This window comes from Rhinopithecus roxellana, chromosome 2 (assembly GCF_007565055.1).
Source record: "Rhinopithecus roxellana isolate Shanxi Qingling chromosome 2, ASM756505v1, whole genome shotgun sequence".
NCBI lineage: Eukaryota > Metazoa > Chordata > Mammalia > Primates > Cercopithecidae > Rhinopithecus > Rhinopithecus roxellana.
The window spans coordinates 144,189,876-144,210,344 of NC_044550.1; the positions used below are offsets into that span (position 1 = coordinate 144,189,876).

The 20,469-nt window shown below is 47.7% G+C and overlaps 1 protein-coding gene across 15 annotated transcripts in view; it reads right to left on the minus strand.

Annotated features, from left to right (window-relative positions):
* Positions 1–20,469, minus strand: part of APBB2 (amyloid beta precursor protein binding family B member 2) — a 427,787-nt gene that overhangs the window by 16,892 nt on the left and 390,426 nt on the right. For 10 of the 15 annotated variants that reach the window (XM_010384677.2, XM_030921821.1, XM_030921817.1 and 7 more), the window contains 2 exons: positions 14,975–14,980; positions 1,951–2,065 (listed from right to left, as the gene is read on the minus strand). In XM_010384677.2, coding sequence (XP_010382979.1) covers positions 1,951–2,065; positions 14,975–14,980 — 121 coding nt within the window. The remainder of the gene's footprint in view (positions 1–1,950; positions 2,066–14,974; positions 14,981–20,469) is intronic. The other 5 variants (XM_010384702.2, XM_010384687.2, XM_030921836.1 and 2 more) reach the window with 1 other exon arrangement.

A 20,469-nucleotide genomic window follows, 5' to 3' on the forward strand; every position in this document is an offset into this window, starting at 1 on the left:
TGATGGTGCCTGGCACATAAATGGCATTCCATTCTATGTGTTGCATGAATGAATGAGAAACGAAATCCAGGGAGCAGGCTGCAATGCTGCAAACGGCAGCAACAACCCCAGTCTCATCAATGCAAGAATGTGAACATGGGCTGGGCGCGGTGGCTCACGCCTGTAATCCCAGCACTTTGGGAGGCCGAGACGGGCGGATCACGAGGTCAGGAGATCAAGACCATCCTGGCTAACACGGTGAAACCCCATCTCTAATAAAAAATACAAAAAACTAGCCGGGCGAGGTGGCGGGCACTTGTAGTCCCAGCTACTCGGGAGGCTGAGGCAGGAGAACGGCGTGAACCCGGGAGGCGGAGCTTGCAGTGAGCTGAGGTCCAGCCACTGTGCTCCAGCCTGGTCCAGTGTCTCAAGACCAGTGTCCATCCTGCACGTCCCCATCATGTGAGTCAGAGCAGCAGACTGGGGCGTTCTTTCATTCTGAGGCTGGGGACAGCTCCCTGTCCCTGCCCCTGTCCCTCCCTCAGGCACCATGGCTTGCACCTCCTGCCTGGGTAACAGGCTGGGCCAACCCCTGGCCTGGGTTGGGTCTTGCCAGCTAAGGAGGAATTGTGGGAGTGACACTCGGTTATGATGTCAGCCTGAATCAGAAAGGTGACATTCACCAGAAGGGATGGCAAAATTCTGCATTTAAATTCAAGAAATTAAGCAAGTCTGGGGCATGGAACAGGCTGGCTGAAGAAAACTTGTGTCAGTGTCTTGGGGGTTCGGCTGCCACCACGTGAAGAGAAATCAGGGGGTAATGTGGTTGCCAAGAACATCGAGCACCACAATAGCGTATCCATGGAGGTCAAAGGACAGAGCAGCTCCTGGTCTACTGTCCGCTCACTTTTGGAATACTGTGTTCATCAAAAAGAGTATGCCCAGAAAACGATGGTTAGGGGCCTAGAATAGCCATGCAACCCAAAGGTGGCTGCAGAGATGGGGTGGGGGATCTGGAGAGGGAGGAAGTCAGGGGCAAGAAGACTCAATGACAGATGCTTGTCCAGCGCCTCTAAAACACACAAGACATGGCAAAACACAGCAAGGTTTTAAGTGTCTGAAGAGCTGGCCAGCAAAGAGAATGGGGGGCCTTTCTCTGCTGCTACAGATGGCAGATCTCCAGTCAGTACCTGGAGGTTCCAAGAGGAAGATTTCGGGTCAACGTAAAGAAGAAATCTGTAACAGCCAGAGCTGCGCAGTAATAGAACCTCCTCCTGAAAAGTAAGAGACTCCATCTGTGGGAGTCTCTGGCAGTGCAGGGCAGAGGGTGGGGGGATGTCTGCAAGGGGGCTGTTATGCTGGTGGGAGGCGGAGGCTGGACTGCTGATGCCAGACTATTTGTTCTCATTCTGAGGCTCCGTGACTCTAGTTAAGGAAGCGGGACCCTCACTGGCATGAGACAGTGACCGCAGTCTTGCCTCCCAGCTGGACAGGGAGCTTCTACGAGACACTGTGTGTCCTCAGGAAGTCCGTGTGTGTTAACGGCAACCCCTAGCTCCCTGCATTTGCAGAAACCCCGGATGGTTTCTTGCCACCTCCTTTCCTGTAGCCTTTTTCTCTACCCACATTTACCTCAGGTCAGATGGCCCTGCCTCTGGAAAATCCACCTTGACCCCTTTTCCCTGTTTTCCAGGGTGTACGTATCTCTGTCATTGTTTTGCCTACCTGAGATATATATGTTTCCAGGCTGCAGGAGGGACTATGGTTCTATTCATTTTGTGCAGATGGAGTGCTACGCAGAGCGATGCCTGGCCTGCAGCAAGAATACTTTAATGACTCTGGCTGAACAATCTGCCTACTTCTCCCTGAGCTTACTGCAGGTCGATGTGCCCCCTCCTCTGCCCTTCCACGTCCCTTCATGCAGTAATAAAAAAAGAGCGAGGTGGCCCGCATTGCCCTGACACGCCTCACCTTGGAGCAGATCTCGTGGAGACTTGTGGCAATGGCTTTTGCTGGTGTGTCACATCGAAATACATGACATTTCAAAATTCTTGTATCTTTATCTCTTGCTACATAAGCAAAATCCCTGTGCAAGCAAAATGTATCAGGACATTAGTAAGAGAAATTGATTACCAACACATACTTTAGTTATGAAGTTAACTGAGCTAGCAGCCAGCGTGTCAATGGTAAACAATGTATGCAATGATTAAAAGAAAAATTAAATTTCAATAACTTCCTAACATAAAGGTTTATGACAATTAGAAATTGATTTCTGAGTAAAATACCTACAATGTGGGCTACGTGCAGTGGCTCACATCTGTAATCCCAACATTTTGAGAGACCAAGGTAAGATGATTGTTTGAGGCCAGAAGTTTGAGACCAGCTCTTGAACCAGGCAACATAGTGAAACCACTGTCAAAAAAAAAAAAAAAAAAAAAAAAAAAAAAAAAAAAAAAGGCCAGGTGCAGTGGCATGTACCTGTAGTCTCAGCTATTCTGGAGGGTGAAGTAGGAGAATTGCTTGAGCCCAGGAGTTTGAGGTTGCAGTGAGCTATGTTGTACTACTGCGCTCTGGACTAGTCAACAGAGCAAGACTTAGCCTCTAAAATTTTTTTTAAAAAGGCTGTGCGTGGTGGCTCATGCCTGTAATCCCAGCACTGGGAGGCTGAGGCGGGTGGATCACCTGAGGTCAGGAGTTCAAGACCAGCCTGACCAACACAGTGAAACCCCGTCTCTAGTAAAAATACAAAATAAACTAGCCAGGTATGGTGGCGGGCACCTGTAGTCCCAGCTACTCGGGAGGCTGAGGGAGGAGAATGGCGTGAACCCGGGAGGCGGAGCTTGCAGTGAGCCGAGATTGGGCCACTGCACTCTAGCCTGGGCGACTGAGCAAGACTCTGTCTCAAAAAAACAAAACAAAACAAACAAAAATTAGCTGGGCATGGTGATGGGCACCTGCAATCCCAGCTACTCGGGAGGCTGAGGCAGGAGAATCGCTTGAACAACCCAGGAGGCAGAGGTTCCGGTGAGCTGAGACTGTGCCACTGCACTCCAGCCTGGGTGACAAGGGCGAAACTCCCTCTGAAAAAAAAAACCTACAATAACTTCAAAACCCAGTCTGTTGAACTCTTGGAATCTCTAACAACCCTTAGTGCAAACTGAATTTCACAGAACCCTTCTGTCTAGTGTAACACCGTGTTATGATTAGAGAACACAAAGGCTTGAGGAGCGCATGAATCGCATGATAATATAATCACGGACCGTGGTGCGAACAATAGGCGCTGATGTATACACATGTGCACAGACAATAGGCGCTGATGTATACACATGTGTACAGACAATGGTCCAGCCCACGGCTGACTGAGACAGCTGAAGGGCAATCACAGGGAGTCAGAACACAAAGAGACACCATGGACTGCAGTCCTATCAAAGGCCTTTGATGGTGTTAAACACATCTCAGACTCCAGATCTCACAGCGACGGCAGCAGCGGCGCATTATTTACTGCTTGCTCAGACACCTCCGTCAGCATGCCGCTGATGCTGGGTGTTCGCGTTTGTTCTACTGATAAAAAGGATACTGACTGTGACATCACTTGGATTCAAAACAACCATGCGATATGACTATATTTCTTAATGTTAACATTGGAGGACAGCGGTTCAAAGATGAAAGTGTTTTTACATATATATATATATATACACACGTTATATATATGATATATATGTTTTATATGATATATATACACACACATACATAAACCCAGCTTTACCCATCCAGGAATGGATCACAGTGATTTATATGCATCTGATGCTAAGCCAGGATACTGTCTGGGGATATAACTACAGAGGAATTTTTAGGTTATTTCTCTCTCTTTTTTTTTTTTTTGAGACGGAGTCTCGCTGTCGCCCAGGCTGGAGTGCAGTGGCCGGTTCTCAGGTCACTGCAAGCTCCGCCTCCCGGGTTTACGCCATTCTCCTGCCTCAGCCTCCCGAGTAGCTGGGACTACAGGCGCCCGCCACCTCGCCCGGCTAGTTTTTTGTATTTTTTAGCAGAGACGGGGTTTCACCATGTTAGCCAGGATGGTCTTGATCTCCTGACCTCGTGATCCGCCCGTCTCGGCCTCCCAAAGTGCTGGGATTACAGGCTTGAGCTACCGCACCTGGTCCCAAGTTATTTCTCTTAAGGTAAGACCTGGCAGCCTTTTCATAGACTATGATGGATACTTTCCCCAAGAGCCTTGGCAGCCTTGGGAAGGGACAGGGATTTACAATGGCAGGCAACTGGCCATCGTGAAGGTCCGGCCGGAAAACCCTGCCTCACAGCCTCACCTCCCATGCCCCAGGCAGCCCTGCAGTGGGGCTCCCTAAGCCCAGGCTCCAGCTCAGCGGCACCTCACCTGGCTGCCCCATGACGCTTTAACCACGGGCTGTCCACACGTGACCTCAACATTTCTCCTCCCAACCTCCTCCTGCTTCCTCACGTTCTAGCTCAGTCTCCTCCATGCTAGAACCGGACTCCCCCTGCCTCATGGGCCACACCCAATCCCCACGTTCGTCCTGTTTCACCTCCTGGAAATTTCTGGCATCCATCCCTCCATTTCCAGCCCCCCCAACATGCAGCCATTCTAAGCCACTCCTTGCCTCCCTGCCTGTGCTCAGGTCATCTCCATCCGCTTGCCAGGACTCAGCTAAAGATGGGTGAGAGCCTGTAAGGTTCCTCGCACACACAGTACATACACGGGGGCACCACATGTGTCTACGTGTGTCTTCTCCTCAACACTCTGCAGCTCCATGAAGACGACTGTGCCTAACTCATCCCAGCGTCTAGTCCAGGCCTGGCGTATCGCCGGTACTAATAAGTGTTTGCGGGCTGAGTGGAAGCGTGGGCCTGTGGCACACATCCCTCCTTCCGGTTGGGAAAGTCAGCTCAACACTTAGGCCTAACGGGTTCCACGACTGGGCTGGAGGGTGGGCTGGGGCAAGGCACTAGGCCCAAACTTTGAGGGGTGAGCACAGTCTTCTCCACACTGTGGTCCTGCGGCCTTCCCATCCAGCCTCAACCACCATCAAGGCACAACACACATAAGAAATGGACAGAAGACATCCCATTTGGAGATCACACTCAAGGGATGCCTTGCTTCTGGTTCTCCTCCCTAGAGGGTCCTTCAGAAATACACCACCTATCCCGGCACACAACTCCAATCCTTCCAACTTCCATGTGCAGCCGCCATCTTCCTGCTGCCAAATCTCCCCAAAGCTCCCTGTGGTCAACCACACAAAGTTCAAAAACCTCTGGCTGGATTTTAAGAGTTCCAAAATTTGTCCCACCAACTTTCCAGCATGTTCCTCCCACTGCGCGGCACTCCCCACTGCTCCAGAAGAGGTGGGTCTCGGTGTCTGCTTGCAGTGCTGTCTCCCCTCATGTGGTGGCCAGTGGCCCTCCCCAAACTGTCCAATGCACACCAGTCTACTCAGTCTGGCCCAGCTCCGCGGTCCACCTGGTCCTCTGGCCCCAGGACCCTGCTTGTATCTGAATGCCCACGGTATTTACATTCTGTGCTACAAAGAAGAAGAGGTCGTTATATCTTTTGTAGTTACTGTTACAGGTGTCACCTGTGTCTGTCTTCTAAGTGATAGCAGCAGCCAGAAGGGCCAGGCAATGAGATTCTGGCCACCCACATTCGAGTCTCAGCCCTGTTTTCACTTAGCTATACAACCCTGGGCATGGGATTGGACCTCATCTTTAAGTGAAGGGGCTGAAAAACATGATTTCCAAGTCCCTCCCTGACTCTGACATTGTCTGATAGAAGCTTCCAAGATCCATCAGCCTCTCCACAGGGGCTGGCAGGCCCCAGAGTGCAACATCCCAAGGTTACCGACAGGGCGGATGAACAGACCCTGGTCAATAAGCAATGGATTATTCCTATCGAACTTCGGCTTTGTGCCCTCTGTGCCTCGGTTCTTCCATAGGCAGCCTTTTTAGGTTTAACTTTAAAAAATTATGATTATTAATCTTCATTTTCCTCTGGCACAGAAGAAGGTGACTGCTGCCTTAAGGGCAACCATCTGGAACCCACAGCTTCCCCAGGGAGAAACCCAGCAGCCTCAGGCTTTTTTGGGAGGAATTCTCACAAAATATATATATATATATATATATATATTTTTTTTTTTACAGCCTTATCTTTTGTTGTTTCCTCCCAGGTAGAGGCTAATAGATTAGGGAGGCAGCAATCTGTCAGTCCATGATGGTGGGTGAGTCCGGTAACTAACTCCCTCGAGACTTCATCACTTCCCAGGATAAAAGAGGTGTCTTCTCATTGTGGAGGTTAAGAGATTTGTGCATTTCCCATTTTACTCTCGTGTAACATATCCCGAGTCATCCTAAAACAGCTGAGATCTGTAAGAGACAGTGAGGCCTTTCTTTCAGGCCTAGAGCACAAACCAGTGGAGCGACTTCGTCTATGGACAATGAAATATACAAGTGATCGAATTTCATTGATTTAAGACAAAATCCAAGCATCACTTGTTTGTGTGAAAAGCCTGCCTTTTTGGCACCTGACTTCTGAAAAGGGCTGCTGCAGGAGAGTCATGATCCCTCCCCGCATCCCAGGAACCTGTGGCTATATTCCCTTACATGTCAGCAGGGGCTTGGCGGATGTGATCAACGAAGGATCCTGAGATGGGGATGTTATCCTGGACTACCTGGGTGGGCCCGCAAATTCACAAGGGAAGGCGGGAGGCACTTTCTTCCTAAGCGAAAGAACAGGAGGCAGGGGCCAAGGAATGCAGGCAGCCTCGAGAAGCTGGAAAAGGCAAGAAAATGGATTCTCCCCGAGAGCCCCCGGAAGAAACACAGCCCGGCCAACACCGGGATTTGACACTTCTGACCTCCAGAACTGGAAAAGAATCAAGTGGTGTGGCTTTAAGCCACTCGGTTTGTGGTCATTTGTTACAGCAACAATAGGAAATGAATGCAGCTGCCATTTGGATTTTATGGTGTGGTATTCAAGACTGATATTTTTTAAAATATTCAGTTCATTAGAGGCTGGGCGCGGTGGCTCACATCTGTAATCCCAGCACTTTGGGAGGTCAAGGTGGGCGGATCACGAAGTCAGGAAATTGAGACTAATCTGGATAACACGGTGAAACCCCATCTCTACTAAAAATACAAAAACTTAGCTGGGACTAGCCTATAGTCCCACCTATTGGGGAGGCTGAGGCAGGAGAATTGCTTGAACCTGGGAGGTGGAGGTTGCAGTGAGCTGAGATTGCACCACTGCATTCCAGCCTGGGTGACAGAGCAAGACTCCGTCTCAAAAAAAAAAGAAAAAAAAAATCAATTCACTTCTAGCTGGTATTATGTATCAGGCACCAGCGAGGCAAATTCAAACAGCTGAGATTCCAGCCTTGCAAGCCTGTCTAATGTTACAGACGGGTAGAGAGGTTTGAGCTGCTGCTTTAAGTGTAAGAAGGACCTCATCATGGTAAGAAGGCAGCAGATGGTTCAAAGAACATTGAAACAGGTATGAGCAGAGGCAGGGAGGTCAGAAGGCCCCACGAGTGTTTGGGAGACCTCCCGGCTATCCTGTGTGTGTGCCCCAGGCACTGTGGTGAGGCCAACGTGCGGCTGCAGGGGTGCTATGCAGGAGTCTGTACTCAGTTTGCAAAGTGCCTTGTGTCTTACCAGGACTGACCCTTACTCTGAGCCATCCCAGTCTTGCAATATTATAGGTGACCCCATGTGATTTGTTTGCTGGGACAAAGCTGGCCAAGGGAAGGAGACCGCTGGGGGCCACGGCGGTGGTCCAGCACAGGGGGATGAACAAAGTGCAGGCTAAATCAGCAATCTGTGAGAACGGGGCAGAGGAGACAGATGGAAGAGGTGTTGGAAGGATGGCTGGCAGGAGTGGCAGATGTGTGAGAGATGTGGATGAGGGAGGGGATTAAGAATAACTCTGAGGTCCCTGCTAGGATAGCTAAGCACCCCATCACTGGAGTGGGGGAGGAAAGGAAGGCCGGTTTGGTGCAGGAAGCTGATGAGCTCCAGAGTGGACACGACGTGTGGGGTGCTTGTGCTTGAGGAGCACCAGGTGACAAGGCCCACGAAGCAGGTGGGTGCTGGGACCCTGCGCTGAGGCCTGCGGCCTGGGCAGGAGACATGGATCTGGGAGTTGGATAAAGTCAGGGGAGCACGTGAGAGTGTGGAGCATGAAAAGACAAAGCTGGCTGGACGCAGTGGCTCATGCCTGTAATCCCAGCACTTTCAGAGGCCAAGGCGGGTGGATCCCTTGAGGTCAGGAGTTCAAGACCAGCCTAGCCAACATGGCAAAACACCATCTCTACTGAAAATACAAAAATTAGGTGGGTGTGGTGGCACGCACCTGTAATCCCAGCTACTTGGGAGGCTGAGGCGTGAGAATCGCTTGAACTCAGGAGATAGAAGTTGCAGTGGGCTGAGATCATACCACTGCACTCCTGCCTAGGCAAACAGAGTAAGACTCCATCTCAAAAACAAACAAACAAAAAACATGTCAAACCAAGGCCTGGCGACCAGGAAAGACATTTAGAGGCCTTGTTGAGGCAGGAGGTCCAATGAGAAGGTGGAGAAAAAATTGCTGGGGAAGAGGGCAGGAAAAGCCCAGGAGAGGCTGGTCCCAAAGACATCAAAGAATGGGGGTTGAGGGAAAGGGGTAGAGAGTTTTCCAGAACAGTGGGAGACAGGGCAGGTGGTCTCAGCCACAGCGAGGACTGCAGTGACCTTGGCCTCCTGAACCCTTTCCTGGGAGAAGGAGTTTGGGGCCACAGCCTGAGGAGTACAGGAGTTAAAAGAACAGAGTTCATCCCTCTCTCTCCTTTCTGTTTTTTACTCTTCTCCTTCTGGAACTTTCCAAACACACATGAAAATAGAGAAGATAGTAAACGAACTCTATGTCCCATCAGCTGGCTTCCACAGTGATCAGAATGTTGCCAATTAGTTTTTTACACAGCTGGGTTTTTTCCCCAATCCCAGTGTTATGATGCTAAAAGCCACTATTGTCATATGTAAGAGCAACATGATATTTCCTAGGTTTTCTTGTATTTTGAGGGGGATAAGAAATTGCTTTGTAGTAAACACACCTCCACACTCAGAGTGTTCCTGACAAACTGTGCAAACAAACTGGTGGGATCAGCTCAGGCTGAGCATGTGAGCTGGGGAGGAAAGAGTGTGCCGGGTGCCACATGGCCATCAGGCGTCAGGCAGTCAAGCAGGCAGGGTCCGTAGCCAGCTCCGTTGCTGCATGGGACACGGGGGCTGGCTGGTCCACTGCAGGCACCTTTGAGGAGCCTTCAGGTGGGAGCCCTTGAGGTCTCTCCTTCCGTTAGCACTCCCAGCTTCCAGAGCACAAGGAGGGTCCCATCTCAGATGGGATGGGAGCCATACTCATTAACTGGGGGCCTCACACAGCCACGCAGGCTCCAGGCTTCAGCATCTTGTCTGTAAAACCACACAGCTGGTCCAAAAGATCTCCGAGGGCCAGAAAGAACATGGCTCCCAGTTTTTCCAACAGCTTCTAGATTTCCAGGAACCTGTGATTATCTGAAATTCTAACACCTGCAATCATCAGCCATGATCTGTCTGACACTTGGCAGCAAGATCCATTTCTGCCCTCTGCTCCAACTCCTGCCATTCCCTAGCCATTTACAAGGCTAGTCCAGGAGCCGTCCGCTCCCCATACACGGAGTCTCACTCCATTTAATGTCTGCAGTCATGAGAATCATTGCATTTTCTTTTATAAGCCAGGAATTGGAAGGCTTATAGCTATAGTTTCTTGTGTCTGTTCTTTAAATGGTGACAGAAGCTAGTACCAGGAATCAAGTACCTGTTGCCACCTGCTTACTGAGCCCTGGTGTTTCCAACTCTTTTCGTTACTGTCTTTTTTGCTGTCCTCCTCAGTAATTACTCCCCCAGAGGACCAGGCTAGAGTTTTGCTGGAGAAAAATGACAGTGTTAATACATCTTATCTGACGGCCTCAAATTTCTTAATTAAAAAAATTAAAAGGACCAAAGATTGCTTTTATATATTCTCAGTTAAATAGTATTCTCATCACACAGTAGGATCTTAATCCATCTTTATGGAATGAATGAATAAATGATTCTTTATTCAAGCGGGCTCTATTTATTATTATTAGTATTATTATTATTGTTATTATTATTATTTTGAGACAGATTCTTGCTGTGTCACCCAGGCTGGAGTGCAGTGGCACGATCTTGGCTCCCTGCAACCTCCACCGCCTGGGTTAAAGTGATTCTCATGCCTCAGCCTCTTGAGTAGCTGGGATTACAGGTGTGCACCACCACACATGGCTAATTTTTTTTTTTTTTTTAGATGGAGTCTCACTCTGTCGCCCAGGCTGGAGTGCAGTAGTGCAATCTCGGCTCACTGCAACCTCCACCTCCAAGGTTCAAGCAATTTTCCTGCCTCAGAATCCCAAGTAGCTGGGACTATAGGCGTGTGCCACCACATTCAGCTAAGTTTTAGTATTTTTAGTAGAGACGGGGTTTCACCATGTTAGCCAGGATGGTCTCAATCTCCTGACCTCATGATCTGCCTGCCTCAGCCTCCTAAAGTGCTGGGATTACAGGCGTGAGCCATGCGCTTGGCCAATTTTTGATTTTTAGTAGAGATGGAGTTTCACCATATTGGGCAGGCTGGTCTCGAACTCCTGGCCTCAAGCGATCTGCCCACCTCAGCCTCCCAAAGTGCTGGGATTACAGGCATGAGCCAACATGCCTGGCAAAAGCAGACTATTTTAAAAAACAGCCAGAACTACTTATTCTCTCCCTAAATCTCTCCTTTACAACTCTCTTAGTGTAAGTAGAATTTGCTTATGTGTTTACCTTTCTTCAAAAAGGCATCTACAGACCTCTTAGCTGTGACTCAGGCTAACTTTTCAAAGTCCCTTTTACAGCAGCACCAGCAGGTGATACCTACCTAGAGTATTTCCATGATAGGACATCTTGTTTCTTTAATAAATCAGCCTGTTCTGTTGGTGGAAAGCTCCAGTGAATAATATATATATGTCTTCTTAAAACATTTTTATGGCCGGGCGCGGTGGCTCAAGCCTGTAATCCCAGCACTTTGGGAGGCCGAGACGGGCGGATCACGAGGTCAGGAGATCGAGACCATCCTGGCTAACACGGTGAAACCCCGTCTCTACTAAAAAATACAAAAAACTAGCCGGCCGACGTGGCGGGCACCTGTAGTCCCAGCTACTCGGGAGGCTGAGGCAGGAGAATGGCCTAAACCCAGGAGGCGGAGCTTGCAGTGAGCTGAGATCCAGCCACTGCACTCCAGCCTGGGCGGCAGAGCGAGACTCCGTCTCAAAAAAAAAACAAACAAAAAAAAAACAAAACATTTTTATATATTATTTTTCATTTTATTATTTCAAGACAGGGTCTCACTCTGTTGGCCAGGCTGGAGTGCAGTGGTGCAATCACAACTCATTGTAGCCTCGACCTCCTAGACTCAAGTGATCCTCCCGTCTCAGCCTTCCAAGTAGCTGGGACTACAGACACTTGCCACCACGCCTGGCTCAAAATATATTTTTTCTAAATGATGAACGGAACCTTGCCTCCCTGTAACTTCTGCTTGTAGGATCCAGTTTTGCCTTCTGGAGCGGCACAGAACAAGCTGACCTTGTCAGCTGCACGAGAGCCCATGTAACTGGCAGGAACTCGCCTGTCCTTTTCTGTTAGATTCACATTACTCGCAATCTCTCACCAGTTCTCTGCTGCTGGGATTCCTTACCAAGTACCCACAATTTGATAACATGTTTCACATCAATCACATTTGCTCAGGTCAAATACATGGCATGTTTTATTCAGGGGAATTTGTGAAGGCTGGCACACGATAGGCATTCAATAAATTGTAGGTACCATATTATAAATGAGGAAAAAGAAGTCAAACAAAAAGCCCACTTTTAAATACTGTCTCCTTATCCATGAGGGATTTTTCTTTTTTCTTTTTTTTTTGAGATGGAGTCTTGCTCTGTTGCTCAGGCTGGAGTGCAGTGGCGCCATCTCGGCTCACTGCAACCTCTGCCTCCCAGGTTCAAGAAATTCTCCTGCCTCAGCCTCCCGAGTAGCTAGGATTACAGGCGTGTGACACCACACCTGGCTAATTTGTGTATTTTTAGTAGAGACGGGGCTTCACCATGTTGGCCAGGGTGGTCTCAAATTCCTGACCTCAAGTGATCCGCCCGCCTCGGCCTCCCCAAAGTGCTGGGATTACAGGCATGAGCCATTGTGCCTGGCCCCACGAGGGGTGTTTTTAATAAATATTTGCGCTCATATGAATAATACTAAGACTTGCTAAAATGTACCCAATGACCATTTCCTCCCAGCTTATCTTTCTATTGATGCTACTGCAAAGGGCAGGTCCCATCTGCAAATAAGGATAAGATAGCAGCAAAGGGATTGGATCCAAACATTGCACTTCCGGCACTTTAGGACAAAGGGCTTTCTCTCTTCTTTGTTTCACCTGTGCAGGGCCCAGCATGAGATCAAAAATAGAATTCAAAAGGTAAGCCCACATGAGAACAGTGAAATTATAGGGTTCCTGGGCTATACAAAAATGTGGGTTGTTGACAGTCTGTACAAGGTCTGGAGGAAGAATGAGTCCTGTTTTCAAGACTGGATGCTTTGATTTTCTGACTGCACTTTGAAAATCTTGTTTTGAGAGTGGGAGGAACTGGGAAGCAAAAGTACATGAGAAACTTCATCTTTCTACATGGTCAATCCAGAATGACCCCCCCACAACACACACACGGAAGACTTTGGTTTTCTGTTTTTTTTTTTTTTTTGTTTGTTTGTTTGTTTGTTTTTTTGAGATGGAGTCTCCCTCTGTGGCCCAGGCTGGAGTGCAGTGGCTGGATCTCAGCTCACTGCAAGCTCCGCCTCCTGGGTTTAGGCCATTCTCCTGCCTCAGCCTCCCGAGTAGCTGGGACTACAGGTGCCCGCCACGTCGGCCGGCTAGTTTTTTGTATTTTTTAGTAGAGACGGGGTTTCACCGTGTTAGCCAGGATGGTCTCGATCTCCTGACCTCGTGATCCGCCCGTCTCGGCCTCCCAAAGTGCTGGGATTACAGGCTTGAGCCACCGCGCCCGGCCTTGGTTTTCTGTTCTTTTTAACCCAATGTTACATGTATCATATGCACACATCACTAATGTCACAAAGTTCAGGCTCTTGCTTGGTAACCTTAACTTACTTTCTCCTTTGCAAGCTTAAAAAGATGCTAAGTTTTTTAGCCTCTGAAAGGAGCATCCCAGGTACTCATCACCTGGGTAAACACACAGGCTTGGCAGGGAATTCTTCACCAGGCACGTTCATGAGACACAGAGTGTGTAAACAGAGATCTGAAATTCTACCACCTGCAATCATTGAGGTCGCTTGGGCAAACTAGAATCTGTAGCCCTCCCTACAACAGAGTCCTGTTGTTAATATTCAGAGCAACTGCTTCCCAGCGAGGACACCCACATAAACAAGGAGGATAGGAACTAGCAAACACCTGAAAATATCTTCACCATTGACTCTGATGGGACTGGCTGTTATTTTACATGAAGGAGCTCACATCCACACGCACAGCCCTCAGCCTCCAGAACCTTCTACCACCTCCCCCGCCAGGGTCTCCTCAAAGTGATTTAAAAAGTCAGTGAAGTTGGCAAATTTTCTTAATCACACTCTCTGGAAGACCAGCCCTGGAGGTGTCACCGCCCAATCTATGCTGTCTCTCCCTCTTAACCACTGGGCAATGACAGCAGCACATCACTGAGGAAAATAGTCACCAGCAGGGGGCAGTCACAACACCAGTGTGGCAGGAAATACCGGCTGAGGACTCATCACTTCCAGCTCCCAACCAACTCTGACACAACGAGGAGATCTACCTTCCTGTCTCTCCACTTTGCCCAGCAGGAACAATCATCATTCTTTCAAGGAGAAAAATCTCAAAATTCCCTTCTTCCATTAAAAGTGTAGTTTTTATTAAGTGGTAGAGCTATGGAATCGTGGAGTTTAAAGTCCCCAATCAATCAAACGGGCAGGCGGACACGCAGAACACTGGAAAAACACAACTGAGGCTTTCGTTTCGTCTTTTCCATGGTTCTACCCTTCTTGTGGTGGGGAGGGAGGACCATATATTTTGGCTAATAACTGACACTGAAACTGAATCAGTGCTTCTGGCTAGGCTAGTAGCCTAGTGCCAACCCTTACCAATCAAATTCTAGAGAATATGTAACATAAGCACTAATATTAATTTTTCTTTTCTTTTCATTTATTTATTTTCTTTGAGACAGGGTATCTCTCTGTTGCCCAGGCTGGAGTGCAGTGGTGCCATTTTGGTTCACTGCAACCACCACCTCCCAGGTTCAAGTGATTCTCCTGCTTCAGCCTCCCAAGTAGCTGGGATCACAGGTGCCCACCACCACACCTAGCTAATGTTTTGTATTCTTAGTAGAGATGAGATTTCACCATGTTGGCCAGGCTGGTCTTGAACTCCTGACCTCGAGTGATCCACTCACTTTGGCCTCCCAAAGTGTTGGGATTACAGGTGTGAGCCACCACACCCGGCCATGATATTGATTTTTCCAGAAGCATGAAAAGCCTCCTTCTACAATATGGTACATACCCTATTTCCATCACATTCACTCCCTGTCACGCTGATGAGATTTTTCTCAGTCGTTAGTAAGAGTGACCACATTGGTGTTAGACTTAATCACTCAGCCCATCACCTTCTACAACCAGGGTCAAACACAGCAGAGGATGAGGCACGCAGACGCAATTCTAGACTCGGTTTTAAATGCTGGTGATAAAAGGTGAAACGAAACCAAACAAAACAAAAGTTCTGCCTTTCAAAGACAAGGATGGTTGTGAGGATGGCAATGCGACATGAAGAAAGCAAGTGAGCTTTGCCAGACACGTTAAGACACCACAAAGCGGGGAGAAGTGAAAATCGGCCGGTTACCTCTCTCTGAATCCGGGAAGGCGTGAGGGAACAGAGCAGAAACAACACGTTAGCATTCACACGGCTTCCCGCAAATAACACAGCCCCGTTAACAGCGAGTCTGAGCACTGACAGCTCATCTCATTTCCCAAGTCTGCAGCGATTAATAGGCTTTCCGTGCTTATTTTAGGTCAACTGTACCGCCCAGAAGTGTGTATTTTGAGCCACATTACGATGAAGCCAAGAGATGCCAGCTGAATTTACAGAGGCAACATATCAACCGGGGGAGGTAATCAAGCTTAAAATATCACAGTCAAATACAGGAAACTGTTTGCAGTAAACACTGGCAGAGGACGTGTCTTCATTTTCCAGCTCCACCTGCTCCCAGTACAAAACATACAGAAACAACGGCATGGACACAACCTTACCTGTTTTACCGACATTCCGGACACTCTATTAACAGAGCTACATCACTGGAATCCAGGCACTTTTCCTGAGATGCATCCTTACGGGGCAACAGGGAGGGAGGGGGGCAGCACAGAAGGTCAAGGGCAGGGGTGGGAAGTGGGAGAGACAGGAGATGACAGCTCAAAGGGGGGAGAGATCAGAGAAGTGTCAGCAAAGAGAGGAATGGAACGGAGAGAGGAGCAGAGTGCAAGTCTGGTTGGGGCCACACTCTTGGAGTTCCCTCCCTGAGCTGCCCAGAGCTGCCCGGGACCCTAATGAAGTCACTTAACCCCCTGACCCATGGGGCTCACACCATTCCTTTCTGGCCTTGTCACAGCCAATTTGCATGCACCGTACACAAAGCAACTGGACCAAAGAGGCAGGGAGTACTGGATAGATAATGAGGAGGAAAGGAAGAAAACCAATGTTCACAGAAACCCATTCTCTCGGGCACTCTACGGCCAGGGTCATGGAGCGGCCAGCAGGACGCTGCAGGGATGGAGCTAAAATCATGGCATGAAATGCCAAGTGCACCAGACAGTGAACCACAAAGTCATTAAGTGGAAAGGAAGAGCTGCTCACCCTGAGGCAGAACAATGACCATGGCACACTAGTAAGTGGGGCAAAAACAACGCCAAGTTGTAGATGCATGGTCTTATAAAAACAACAAAATGTTTGCATGTGTATTTTTATATATACACAGTGAAAAACTTGGAATATAACACCCGAACTGTCAACTGTAATATGGAAAGGGGATTATAGAGGATTTTACTTTATCTCTTTGAAAATTACACAATAAGCACATTTGACTTCTGTGATAAAATATGCAAATCTACCTCAGTACTGAAGGGAAGCCATTGTGGTCAGCATGCCCAAGGGCAGCTAAAAGGACTAATATTAATGATTACAATAACACCAGCCAACAGTTACCCTTTATTGAGCTCTGTTTGGCCCCTAACAGTAACTGAACAAGGTCAATATTACTCTTCTGACAGATGAGGAAACAGGTCACATAGCTACTACATGGGGAAGAGAGTTTGACGGTAAGCTGTAGGACTCAAATTCCAGTCTTAGATGCACCCATGATGGGTACTCCATATTTCTACACAGTCCTGCAGAGCCCCCTAATGGTTTGTCTCCTAAATGGCAAACACAGTCCCTACGCACAGGTATTCACGGTAGGGCCAAAGGGTTTGGCCAAGAACCTAGGGTTTTAGAGGAACAGGGAACATTTCTCTCTTTTGGTGAACTTTTGCAGGGAAAGAGGTGGCTAAAAATTTCTAGGAGGGTCTTTGGGCTGAAGAGGCAGACACAGCTGTGCTCAAATCCAGATGGGTAGCCACATTCCTTCAAGTACACTGCCTACCTTTACTCAACACAGATTTCCAGGGCCCCACTGTGTGCCAGGCACACTGTGTTACACGGTAAGCCCTGTGAAACCTGTTTCCTCATCACTGAAGAGGGGATAAGGACACCTCCTCATGCTCATAATGCTCAGGGGCACTATAAGCATGAAGTTAAACGGGATGATGTGTGCACGGGAGTGCCGGGCATGTAACAAAGCTGCAATAACCTGCAATGTTAACAGCTATTATCACTGCGTCATCCAACAGCTTCATCTCTTTGGCTGGGTTGTACTGGGCAGCATTTGAGATGGACTGTCTCCCACGGAAGGAGAGTGACCTGGGGGAGCGGCAGGGGCCCTCTGCTCAGGTTTGCTGGACCCCAGCTGATATACGATGCTGGAGAGTCACCTCTTGGCTGAGTTCCCTCTGTGCTACTCGGTTCCACCTATCAAAGCCATGATTGGGTAGCAATTTACAAGATCAGCAAAGAACCCAGAGACCTGGATGCTGGTCCCAGTCTGAATCCACAGCTGGGTAACATTATGCAAGTTACACAACCTCCCTAATTCTTGGGTTCCTAAACTCAGAATGGATGCGCTAGGAACTTCTTAGTGCTCAGATTTTTATCAGAACAGGATTTGTTAGTGCTTTGACTTGCTTTTAATTATACCAAATGTTTTCAATTTCTTATTCTTAATAAAAAGCCCATCTGTAGTATGTGACAAAAACTTTAAAAACCTAACAATCTGAGAATACAACCTGTATCTTTTGTGTATAATTATTATTGTAGCCTTGGATATTTTAAATCAGATCCATTGCTAGTGATTCACTTAAAAACATACCATCGAGATGTAGCTACTGTGTTTTTCCCTGAAGGCGGACTTGGAAAAAACGATACTGCAAACTTTTGACCCAGTTAATTCATTTGGGGTTAATAAACACTGCTTGATTTAAGTCTCAAAGTGAAAATCAGCCATAAATAGAGACCGCAGAGTGATCTTTGAAGTGTCATTCAAAAACCCAGAAGAGTCACAGACAGTGCCAGCAGCTACACCAGTTCAGCACCTTGTAAATGTGCTGGGAAGAAAACATCAGTTCAAAGCTGGGCTTCTGCACAAGACAAGCCCGTCTGAGGGTGGAGAAGGCTAAATTCAGTGCCAGGCGTAAGCTTACTCCCTTCTCGCTGTACAAGATGCCAGTGGGAAGAATTCAACCCCAAGATTAATTCCACGTGAGCCGCACACCCCCAGGCTGCCTGATCAGCATGCTCTCTGCGGTTGTTCCTTGGGAAAACAAATGCGGGAGTAATTGGCAATGTTTTCATTAATATAAGCCTGAAATAACAGAAGTACTTGGCATATGTAACTGGAATCCTAATGAAAAGAAAATTCCTCAAAAAAAAAAAAAAAAAAAAAAAAAAACCCAGCACACCAGAACGACAATGTCTATTCCAGTTTTTTGGAAGAGGACGCCGTCTCCTGTTCCCTGGCACAGCCACCTACTTCTCATGCTGCGCACGACTGTCCACTTTTCACAAACTGAGCACGCGAGGCAAGGACTTGCCAACAGACTTCTCACTCCATTTTTGCAGAAGTCTCTGTTGCGTCCTTCTTTTTGATGCTTGTCTTTCATCACTGGCCATCTCTCGAGCATTTTGAGCACACATCTCACCATTATCCACAGGACAATGAAGTAAACGCTGCAAAACTTTACGTCATGAAAATTCTTGCACCAGCTCCTGAGTCTGACAGTTTATTTTTCCCCTCCAGCTTCAGGTGTGTGTGTGTGTGTGTGTGATTTATTAGCTGTCTGTCCTTGGTCAGGGCCCTTAGCCTCTTCGTTTTTCAGTTTCTTCATCTGTAAAATGGGAATCATAGAGGCCCTCAGGTCCTGAGAGTGCCAAAAGATTCCATTATTTAATCCATATACAGCTCCTACAGGGTGGCAGCTTGAGTATGGCCTTACAGTGCAGGCCAGGCCAACCACTACGTGAGAGAGGGAAGGGGATGAGAGAGGGAAGGGGAGCTCCACCAGGAGAAAGGAAAGGTTCCTGACCTGTTTTGGATCAAGGCACCTTTGCATCCGATGAAAACACTCCAAAAAAAAAAAAAAAAAAAAGTGCACAGACTCACAATTTCATACACAATTTTGGAGGGGTGCAGAGCTGGAACAGTTCAGTGATTCTTGAAACTCAATCCCAGGCCCCTTTAGAATCTACATGCCGCAGGTTAAAGGCCTCTGAACTGAAATGAATACTGAATTTATGCAAATTTATCATCTGATTTCTGGCTGATATTCAGAGAATTCATCTCAGGGAAAGGTTCTGTCCTTCCCAGGATCAACTGGTGACACGAACACCTGCCTCTGACCAAGCGTGCCTTCCTTTCCAAAGCAAGCTCCCCTCCCACCTCACTGTCCTGTCCAGCAACGCCATGATGGGAAAGTTAGAATTCCAGCACTTAAGAGTGTAAAGCTAGGATTTAAAGTGGTTAAGGTTATTGAAATTCAAGGCACATTCTTCTAAACAAAGGACTTTCTCATGCCATTGGAGGGAAGACACAATAGTTACCAGTTCGCTTACTAATGAGGGGGAAAAGGATATTTAAAAGCAACCAGGAAATGAGTATTTTTAAAAGTCCATCTTTGAAGACTTTAAGCAAGAATTAACGAGCTTCAGCTTTCATCTGTGCTATATCACAGATTAAAAAAAAAACAAATGCAAAAATCTTGCATCTCTGAATATCTGAGAGAAAGAAGAATACACACACAACTTATATTTAGTTGTTAAGTGAGAGATAATTTATGCCATGTTCCAGTTTCAACTTTAAAGTTTAGGGTATAATGAAAGGATAACGTTACATAAATTCTACCTGAACTGTGAAGCCATGGGTTAGCTTCCTTTCTGAGAGTCAAGATGGTAAAACAAAAATAAAAAATCCTAGGTCAGGCATGGTGGCTCATACTTGTAATCCTAGCACTTTGGGAGGCTGAGGCAGGTGAATCACTTGAGGCCAGGAGTTCAAGACCAGCCTGACAACATAACAAAACCCCTAAAAATACAAAAGTTAGCTGGGCATGGTGGCACACACCTGTAGTCCCAGTTACTCAGGAGGCTGAGATGTGAGAATCACTTGAACCCGGGAGGTAGAGGTTACACTGAGCTGAGACTGTGCCTCTGCACTCCTGCCTGGGTGACAGAGCAAGACTGTCTCAAAAAGACAAAACAAAACACCTTGACACCAGAAGGCTCCTATCCGATAAAGCACAGGAACGCATAAGGATTTAGAACTGATTCAGAGCAGGGAAAATAACAGCACAGTGGTTTCCATGCCAGAACGCCATCAAGGTACCAACTCCTGGCAAGGTGCAGACAAGACTCCTACTTAAAAACCTGGTGAGCACCCAGCCACGTGGAGGACCTCCTGTGGATATGGCATATTCTTAAATCACTTTTTGAATATTCAATGGGCTTTCTTTGTGCAGTTCAAAGGAGTACTAGGGTAGATAACATGAAAAGCCAATACATATGGCCTTCATTTGAATTTTGTTTGTTGTTTTGGCTTTTTTTTTTTTTAGAGATGGGATCTTGCTCTGCTGCCCAGGCAGGAGTGCAGTAGCATGATCATAGCTTACTGCATCCTCAGACTACTGGGCTCAAGCAATGCTCTGGCCTCAACCTCTCAAGCAGCGGGGGCTATAGGTGTTTGCCATCACACCCGGCAA